At 29.6% G+C, this 10,694-nt stretch overlaps 1 protein-coding gene across 9 annotated transcripts in view; it reads right to left on the bottom strand.

The window, feature by feature from the left end:
* Positions 1-1,387: 1,387 nt before the first annotated feature.
* LOC113520821 (POU domain, class 6, transcription factor 2) overlaps positions 1,388-10,694 on the bottom strand; it is a 201,973-nt gene continuing 192,666 nt past the window's right edge. For all 9 annotated transcript variants that reach the window (XM_052901664.1, XM_052901668.1, XM_052901667.1 and 6 more), the window contains 2 exons: positions 5,641-5,777; positions 1,388-4,904 (listed from right to left, as the gene is read on the bottom strand). In XM_052901664.1, coding sequence (XP_052757624.1) covers positions 4,780-4,904; positions 5,641-5,777 — 262 coding nt within the window. In that variant the 3' untranslated portion in view covers positions 1,388-4,779. The remainder of the gene's footprint in view (positions 4,905-5,640; positions 5,778-10,694) is intronic.

Below are 10,694 nucleotides of genomic sequence, written 5' to 3'. Positions count from 1 at the left end.
CAGTCCTCTGTATTGACGTATATATTTTTCAGAATTATTTCCTGACCCCTAAATCAAGGCACATTACAAGAACTACATTTTTTGTTGATTAGAGAATAACAGCGCCATCTATTCTGAAAAATTATTCAATTTGTAACTGACTTTACAATGTTGAAACTTAAAATTCGAGTTTATTTTTTTCTTTCAAAAATTATATTATGCGTTATCTTTGTTAAACTAGATATTTTCAATTAGATTCTGTTATTCCTTTTTTTAAGTCAAATAGTTAATTCTAAACCAATATTGATATTATTTTTACAATTGATAAGATTGGTCCCATATTCGATAGCTAGGTATTTTGTTGTTTAGTTTAATATTTTATATTTTTAGAAATACGTTACTTTTTGTGATTATAATTGTACTGGTATTCAGTAACACATTGTTGCTTCACAAATGAAAAAAAGTAACTAAATTTAATTCGTCACGAAGGTAATTTTTTTTTCATGGATGAATATAGAATGATAACTGCGCCTGTGTTATTGGTTTACTCTGGCAGGGTACCAGAGAAGGTTGATAGGTGAGCATTATTAAGTCAGGTCAATTAGTTCATCGCGACGAATTCATCAAGACTTGAAGACGATGTTTCTCCTTCTTATGTGTGTACAGTATAAATCAAAGTCGCTTCCTGTCGTCTGTACGCGTAGATCTTTTAAATTACACAAGAAATTTTAATGCAGTTTTCATCAATAGATAGAGTGATTTAAAAGATAGATTTATATTGAGTTAGTTCAATATTGTTTTGTGTTAATTTGTTAAAATATGACGACAATTGTTCAAAATGTAGAAGAAATAAGGTCGACTGAAAGCTTTCATCGAAAATGTTAAAATATAACGAAAAAATGTATGATGAAATTGTTCCTCTTTATTAGGGATTACAAAAAGTCAGCGATGACATTTTATATTATACAGGTTTCTATAATCTTTTTTTTTTTTATACAACTTAAAATGGCAAAATAGTTGACGGCCCACCGGATGGAAAGTGGTAACCACCGCCCATAGACATGAGCAGTACCATGGACATAACATATAATAATATATAATTCATAAATGTTAAAAAAAAAAATACAAATTATGTGGTGTTTGAAAAGCTATTTAGACGGACAAAATAGTAACAGTATTAATCATTTCGCACTGACACTACATTATTTCTACATTGCATCCGTGCGAAGCCAGAGCGGGTAGTTAGTGTAAGTTAAATTACACTGTGATAATCGTCTGATGCGTTTCCATTACATTTTATCAATATGATTTTTTTTTATTTAAGAGTTTTCTCTTCTAGCCAGCTCTTTATATGTCCCATATACTTATTTCTCGGTTAGAGGTTACATGAAATAAAATAAAACAAACATTCAAACAGTTATCTGTCTTTATTCTGCATCACTTCTTAACCAGCAGCCATAATCATTCGTTCGGTACCATTATAGGAAGAAAAATTAATACACTATTACATACTGTTACAGTTTGGTTTGAATATGTGTTACAGCTGAATTTATGTGTAAGTAGATTTTATTAATTGTATTACTATTTTATTACATATGGATCATGAAAACCAGGGTGCAACGCGATTTTGCCATGTAATAATTTTAGGCATAAATTACGGGACTAGCTGTTCTTTTAGTTAAATTATATCATTTGTACTTAGCATCCTATGCTTTCTTCTATTACACTAATGTTTGTTGGAATCAGGTTTTTTTACAGTTCATTAATAAAAAAAGAATTGTCCTTTTTGACTTTTTTTTCCTTCGCTACATGGTTGAGTTCATCGTAAGAAAAATCTAAAGGTCTACGATTTCATTTTTTTTCTTAATTGTTTAGTAAATAAACCTGATTCTTTATAAGTACAGATTACGCGCAATACCGCATCGCACGATTTTAAGTCACTGTATACCGTACTGCTTTTTTTGTGTATATTGTAGTGGTGTGATGAAGTCGATAAAAAATTCCGTTGAGTGTAATTTTTTGTTTTATGGCCAAACTTCCCTTTTTAATACACATTTTTTTTGCACTTGTAATAATTTTTGAAAATATAAATTTTGATAATATTTTATTTTCCTTTGTTCCTAAATATTAATCCAAATAGTTTTATTAACCTTAATATTGTATTTACAATTTTTCAACAGCCGAAAAATATGTTCAATTTTTATAATATTATTTTTTAACGACTCTTGTTAAGTAGTAGGTAACAGTACAAATATTAATGATCACAAGTTGGTTTTCATTGGTCATTAACATACATTACATTACAGCCTTATTTACTATTGGTAATACAGTTAACAGTAGGTCTTAAATTGAAAACTCTAACTAAATTATTTACATAAGAATTCTATCAATTATTAATACATTATGATAGAATTTATACAAATTCTAAATGTATAAATAAATTCTATGAAATTCAGTTCATTTAGTAACAGATTAGCTGTTATATAGCTAAGTTTCATAGGCATAAAATAATGTTAAAATATATATGACACTTTTCCAATAATTCTTAGTTCAATAAAAAATGTTCTTATAAATTGGCTTTACAAGTTGCGTATTTTTATAATCATCTACTTTGTATTGCAATAACAATATACACTCGAGAGCAATGAATGCAGGTCACCCAAAGAAACTTATAAATCTTGAAAACTAAGAATGCTAGCTTAATAACATAAACGGCATTTAATAGACAATAAAATACCCCTTAAATGAAAGTAATAAAATTTATAAATCACTACATTGTACTTATTAAAAATTACATAAAGAAAAAAAAACTGCTGATCTCGCCTTAAAACAAAAGTAGGAAACATGATATTTTTGAACAACAATATGATTTTTTTGAATTTTAATACTTTGTATTGCTTCCTCTTGCTTCCATTACTATGTTTACAGGGGTTGTCATGCTGTACACCAAGTTTCTTATATGATTTTGGCAAATATTCTCCCATCCTATGTGAGCCCAATTTTGTTGTTTTACGTATCTCCTTAGCTGATATCCGGGCTGCGTGCTGAACTTCGAAACCGCGTCCTTTTTTAAATTAGATTTTTTTATGGCATAACTTTGCAGTAACTAAGAAGTTTTAATACCTTAATTTAAGGAGTATTTAATTGTATACTAAAAACAATTTATTTCACCAAGCTAGCATTCGTAATTTCCTAGATTTATAGATTTTTTTAAGTGACCCGGATTCATTGCTCTTGAGTGTAGATAAACAATATTGCTGCTGTTAGTGACTTGTATAAAGGAATTACTGAATTGACTAAAAAGAACCTTATTGTTGAAAAGCGCCATAAATATGGTAGAGTGGATTAACAATATATCGGAAAAAACATGTGCATACTTTTTGGAAATCGTAACCACTTAAAATATACTAATAATTGTCAAATTTAAATTTTTTTTTGGAAATTCTATATATAATATATATGTATAATAATATTTCAAAATCTACATTTCCAAATGCGAGGCAATTTTATTAGTTTAACATTATTAACCCAAATAAATATGTACATTGTTATTTTAACTTGATTTTTAAGACCATCTGTTACGTGTATTTATATGGAAAGTGCAGTTATTATACCAAAAAAAATCATTCATAATGTTTCATAATTATACAACAGAACACTGTTAAGATCGCCAAAAATCCAACTTGAGACTACAATTTTTTAAAAAAGCTATCAAAATTATAATTAATCGAAATAAAACTAGTAATACATTTTATTGAAATAAAATTACGGAAACAATATTTACAAGTTATGACGATTTCTTTAATTATTATACTATACATATCGGTTTATACCTACCTATTAACAAAAAACCTACTAAAGATAAAAAAAATCTCAGTAGGCCACTAAGACTGACGACACAGTAACTACTTTCATAATATCGATATTATCATTATAACTATAAAGTGCAACATTCGCTAGAAGAACGAAACAACTCAAGAGTATTTTAATAAATTAATGTATCATCTACATTACAAATTTATCGCCGAGAGTTAAATGTATTGTACTTATTTACAAAATGCAATATTTTTACAAAAAACTGCTAATACTAGAAATACCCACATTTCACCGAGTTTTTACTTCACCATGTCGCTGCATGTCTCTTTACCATTATTAGCACTTATATGCACTCTTCTGATATCGTAGGAAATATCTAATACTGTGGTATACTTATGTATCTATGAAATGTTGATTTATAGTAGTTCAAAATTAGTAGAAATCAACTGGTTTAATTCATGGTAGCAAAGTTTTGGAACGGATTTAACAAAAGAATATGCATCAATGAGTAATATAGATACTCGCCAATTCTTTAATTTGTACTAAAACACCTACATTATATTTTAATGACATTCCATTCATTTCTATTTTAGACTATTTCGAGACGAATATTTCAGTCAAAATTTGTTATTTTACATTTTATTATATACCCTTAATATTATGCACTTCCCATTCTTACATTGGCTGGAATTGCGCAAATAATTGCGCTAAGGCCAGTTTAATACGTTAAAATTAATTTTGAAAATCGAACCGACGAACACCTTTCTAAGTAAGACACTATCGATGCAAATCATAACGTGAATATCGAGACGAGTTCTTAAAACTATGTGCAAAGTTGCAGCCTCCAAGCGAAATTATCGACATCGATATTTAGTCACTCATCTCGTCTCTAATTTTCAAGAACTTAACTAATGTTGTTTTCGATTAATGAGTTTTTTTTTAATGTCATGGACAAAGTGATTCCATAATCCTTGTTTTATTCTTTTAGACCATTCCTTTTGACATCATTCTGACGGTATTCTTCAAAGCTTGACGTTTGTTGCAGAACCATATTCGGATGACTTCTCGTTCATAGCCTAGTTGGTGCGCCAACCCAGTGATCTCAGTTCCTGAAAATTGAAAAACAACAGTTTATTTTTTACGCATTAGGAATATCAAAGAAACTTATGAACTATGTAAAACGTGGTGACCATTACATATTGACATAATTATTACTGAATACTAATTCCGCGTTCACCGCTAAGAAAACCCCATTTGCTGTGGTTCCACAGTTCCAAGGCACGTCTTTTAACATCTCTAAAAGCATTGGGATCCTTGGTGTCGACATCTCTAGTGATGTACAATTCCGTGGCCACCTCGAAGATAAGGTGAAGCTGGCATCCAAAAAACTCGGTGTGGTCAATAGAGCGAAGCATTACTTCAATGCTCTACAAATCGCAAATCCGGCCCCACATGGAATATTGCTGTCACTTATGGGCCGGAGCACCTAAATATCAGCTTGAACCTTTCGACTCGTTGCAACGACGAGCTATGAGAATTGTCGATGATCCCAGGCTCACAAGCGGTATCGAACCCTTAACGCAGAGTGAAGCAAAATCTCAGGAGAGATTTTGCTTCACTCTGCGTATTCTACCGCATGTTTGTGCTCAGAGGAATTGTTCAATATGATATGAACAAACGTGCTAAAAGTTATTAAAAATTTTATAAAATAATTGCGTAAAAAGAGTTTTATGCAATTATTATAGACTTTTAAAATAAGAATTTAGTTATATATATATATATATATATATATATATATATATATATATATATATATATATATATATATTATCTAAGTAAACCTACCAGAGGGATGTGTGTTCCTCTCAAAATGTGCATTGAGTAACTCCAATGCCTGAGGGGTAAATGACGTCCGCCGTTTGCGTTTCTTGCTCGGTTCCATTCCTATGAAGTCTGTTAGGTGATTTTGACCAGACGCGTACCTGAAATGATAGAATTTCTTTTTCAATATAAAATAAAAATAAAAGAAACGGTTTGATTAAAATAGTCGAGGCCGTGTTATAAAACGTTACGTACGTAGAGTTCTGAGGTTTCGCCTGCAGTTCTTGTTTGTACTCTGAATGCCTAGTGTGAGTTTATTTTTACGTTTATAGGTTTGCATCGAAAACTTAACAGCGTCTCTTGTTTTTTATATATATTTTAAGAAGAAAACTGAAGAACTAATATGAGCTAATGAGCTCCCCATTAGCTCATATTAGGAGTCTCAATTGGTGCCACTTTACTACATTTTGCATACTTACGAGTACATAAAATTTTTAATTTTTTAAATATGTTTCGCCCATCACATATCTATTAATGATTATAATATATCTGTAATTATTACGCATTATAGTCAGATATGTACTGTTTTTATATGTGTGTTTTCTGGTCAGTGTATATCAATAACTACTAAAAACCTCCCCTATTTTTTTTTTCTATACTTTTAACGACGCTGTAGTTATTTGGGAAAGTATAAAAAAAATATGAAACTAATTATAAGTTTCTATGTCGATTTAGTCATAGAAAAATAATTTTAAAGTTATAGGGTGTAAACCCAATATTCCAAAAACTAATTAAGTCAGGGATTTGATAATTCAAAAATGATTTCCAACAACTAGCTATTTATTAAAGGCAGTAACGTCAATAAAGACGTTAGTGCAGATTTCATATGGAAACACGGTGAGACCCTTAGGGTGGAAAACAAACCTTTTTAATAAAAACAAATCATACAAACTGGCCTAGGAATCTAAAAAAAAAAAAACGATGTACTTAAATAAAAAAAAAAAAACAAACCACCCGAATATATAACTACTTCGTTTTGACGTCGGTAAATAATCGTAGAGTAGAGTAGTCGCTACACCATAACGTTAAATGCACAGGGAATAACAGTCATGATAAAAAAAAATATGAAAAAAAAAAACAAAAATAATACATGTACGCGGAGTTAAAATGATCTTCATGCAAACTTTTTAAGAACTTTTTATTATTATAGAAAACTTTATTTTTGTGCGATTTAAGAAGGGGAGGGGAGAAAGGATTGTTAGTAATGCGGACCAGTCCCATTTCTAGCAATATATCGAGTCGTTATTCCTGGTCTATTCATCACAATGAGCTAACTGATCTGCCTTTTCAAATCACCTATAATCCCTCACTGGTGCCCCGCCAGCGTATACCGTTAGCGTAGGCGGGGTTACCATTCCATTGTCATCCATTAAAAAAACCCTATGATGGAGCTAAAGCTTGATAGTTGGTGCGCACCTCGAATTTTTAAAATGATTATTTCCTGCACAGATTATTTATTAATCTACGTATAGAATTTATTTATCGCGCGATATTGTTTCATAATGCGTATATCTTCATAATATGTTTATTTATTTATACTTTTGCACACACTAGAACATGTCCACAGGGCGGACTTAATGCCTGATGGCATTCTCTATCAGTGAACCGTTACGCTAAACAAAGAGAGAGTAAATGGAGGTGCATAGATTAAGAAAAAATTGTAAATTAAATAAATATTTTAAAAGATAACAATTTATTTATTTATAACTTAAATGTGTAAAGGCGAAGTTACACCAAAGAAATAATAATGTTATTACATAAGCTACCATAATGATTTGTATCATTGTGATAGAACTAAAATAATCTATTAACAAGACATAAGCAATATACTTAACATGCAGTACTTAAACATGCTAGAATTTTTTTAATTTAACATCTACTTATATGCAGGCAAAAGAATATATAAGTAAAGCACTATTCTAGAATAAGAATTAGTGTTTAATCATATATTCCACACTTATTTAAAAAAAAAACTGTTTAATGAATGTAAAAATAAATACGAATAAAACATGTTTTTAATATAAATTTTATTTTAAGTACTTATAGATGAGGATGAAGATAGTTTTCCAGGAAGGATCGCGCTAAATTCGATCTGTCTGGAAAATTGTTAGCAATGAAATTGTTAGTTTCCATTACAAATTTTATATGTCTGATGTATATGTAAGTAGAAATGTATTGCAAGGAAACAATGAATGCAGATGACTCAGGATCGTTCCTTGTGGCAGTCTATGGGCTAGAACAGTGGTTTTCAACCATTTTTATGAAAAGACCCCCTCCCCCCCCCAATATGAAAAAATATTTCGCGACCCCCTTTTCGTTTTTTTTTCATGTTACAAAGATGTTGTAAGGACTGAATACTTCAATCCATACGACATTTTTACGCATTTGCATAATTAGGTTTCGGATAAATACAGAATTAAGTATAATATGTAGTATGTTTATTTTTTTTTTACTGTGGTAGTTTTCGCGACCTAGAGACGTATAGAGGCTTTGCGATCCATACGTTAAAAAACACTGAGTCAGAACGTCTACGTCTAAAGTCTACGTCTTTCCCCATATCATATAATACTTTTATATTAAAATTCTCATATTATCGGTTTAGGTGTTAAGAGGTAACAAACAAACTCATGTGATAAGTAAGGAAGAATTGCCTGATACAAGTTTCCTTTTATGTAAACACTGATCCAGTTTTGGTCTTACGTTCCATGGAACCCTTTTATTCTTTATATACATATTTTTTGTATGTACTCAAATTGATACTCAACAATTAAAGTTTACGACTTAAGTCGAAGAAAATAACGTTCCAATTATCTTCAGAGGGTAAATGCTATTAAAATATGAATGATGGTTAATATTGGTTACTAAAGACACTTGTACTCTTTTACAATTTATCACAATATATACCTGGAAGCTATTTATTTATTTATGTAAATAATTTTATTGACTAAAAGAAAATATAGTACAGAAGGTGGACTTAATGTTAATAGCATATATGCGTAGGAAATATTTGTAACGAATGTGCATGAATGACTATGGTTTGACAGATTGAAAAAACAAATTTTTGATTTATTATAATTTTAAGAAAACTTTTAATATACATAGTAACACGGAGCAACTAATTTTCGTTTTGTAAACCCTTGATCACACACATATGTATATAATTAGATAGATACATAAAATATCAATAATATGTACATAAATAAAGTATAAAAATAAAATATGATACTAGCTACTATTGTTGTAATAAGTTCATAAGGCGAGCATGGATTTTTTAACATGATTATATATGGAAGTTCTCGGACCTATTAAAACTATTAAAACCTTGAGGGGTTTAGGTTAAGTAGTTAAGTAGTGCCAATTCGCAGTACAGTTCCATTTAATGTAAAACTTGATGGTCGGTCGTTAAAAAAAATTAGACAAGAAATACTAGATGGCGCTGTAAGTCAAAAGTCTCGCACTTGTGGTCTTTGTAGATTATTTTGTAATTAAAATAATTTTTGTAGTAAAATTTCTAACTTGATACGTGGTTTTTATAAGTATAAATGTGAATATGTTCTAGTATGTTTTTTTTTACAAAGTTGTGCAACATAAAAGAATAAACCACTCACTTAGAAATTTTGCCTTATATTATCTTTAATTACAAAATAATCAATAAAAACCACGATTCTAGTGCCATCTAGTATTTCGTGTCTTATTTTGTTTAGTGACCTTAAGGTTTTAGGTACTCATAATAAGCCTCGATTTCACTTTTCAAGACATTATTTTATTTCTTTTTAAGGTTGAGCGCATTTCACCACAATCCATCTGATATTAAGTGATACGTAATCCAAAATGAAGCATGCAAACCCAAATAATATCTGTTCCCTCTAGAGTTTAAGAACGATAGATTATATGAGTCGAGAAGTACAGACGCCGGGGAAGAATTTCATTCCAAAAGTTTATCTACATTTTCTGATTCCTGACGATGAAGATGATCAATTTGTTTCTATCGACGATCACAAGGATATCATAATGATATTAAACAACGAACCTTGCTCTGGTTTTATTACGCCAATATCATTTGAATGTATCCATAAATGAATTTTTAGTAAGAATAGGCTCACTGAGTTAGAACTGAAAGATGTTAAGCAATATTAAGCACGGAAGGTGGAAAATTTATTTATTTGAAATTTTACTGACCAATAAGATGTGGTACAAAAGACGGACTTAATACTATAGGCATTCTCTACCAGTCAATCTTTAAGATGTGCAGAGATACTCAATGGCGGTTAAAAAAAATTAAATTGTTTATATTTTAGTACAAGATAGTAAATTACATACATAAAATAAACATACTAAATTACAATTTAATTTGATAAAAATGAAAATTAACTTTAATAAAACCGTAGAATGTGTCAATTTAGTTGTTAATACTGTTTGTTGTCTGAATTTTGTTATCAGATAATAGTATCACCTCTTTAAATAGATTTTAATTAAAATATAACCAAATTTAGTTGAAATTATCATAGAGTGTGTCTAAATGAAATTAGTAACAAAAACAATACATTCAATGAATTGATTTTTCATTCGTACTTCTATTGAGACATTAGTAGACTGCTTATTGTCAAGTCATTTATTTATTTGTTTATAATAATAATAATAAAGTAGTTTATTCTCTTCACAACACCAGTAGTAAATACCTCTATGAATATAATTCAATATAAGTTATTACAAGAGATTTATTTTAATATGTAACACAATTTAAAGTATTGTGAAGAACTTCTGTCTGAAGTAGGATAAACCTGTGTTACAGATCACCAGGTCCTCACCCCACGGTGTTAGCAATTTGATCTGGTTATGGTATATAATAGCAAGATTAATATACATACCTAACCTTATATATTTGATATATTCTACACGCACTTATAATTTCTGTAATTCTGTATTTTTATGATAATAAAAAATAAAATTATTATTATTATTTTAGATTTATTTTATTAGGTAACGCAACTAAATTATTGTGAAGAACTTCTGTCTGA

Source organism: Galleria mellonella, unplaced genomic scaffold (assembly GCF_026898425.1).
Source record: "Galleria mellonella isolate WM207_F2 unplaced genomic scaffold, CSIRO_AGI_GalMel_v1 utg788, whole genome shotgun sequence".
NCBI lineage: Eukaryota > Metazoa > Arthropoda > Insecta > Lepidoptera > Pyralidae > Galleria > Galleria mellonella.
Note: the sequence above shows the minus strand (reverse complement) of the source record. Positions and strands in the feature narration are given on the sequence as shown.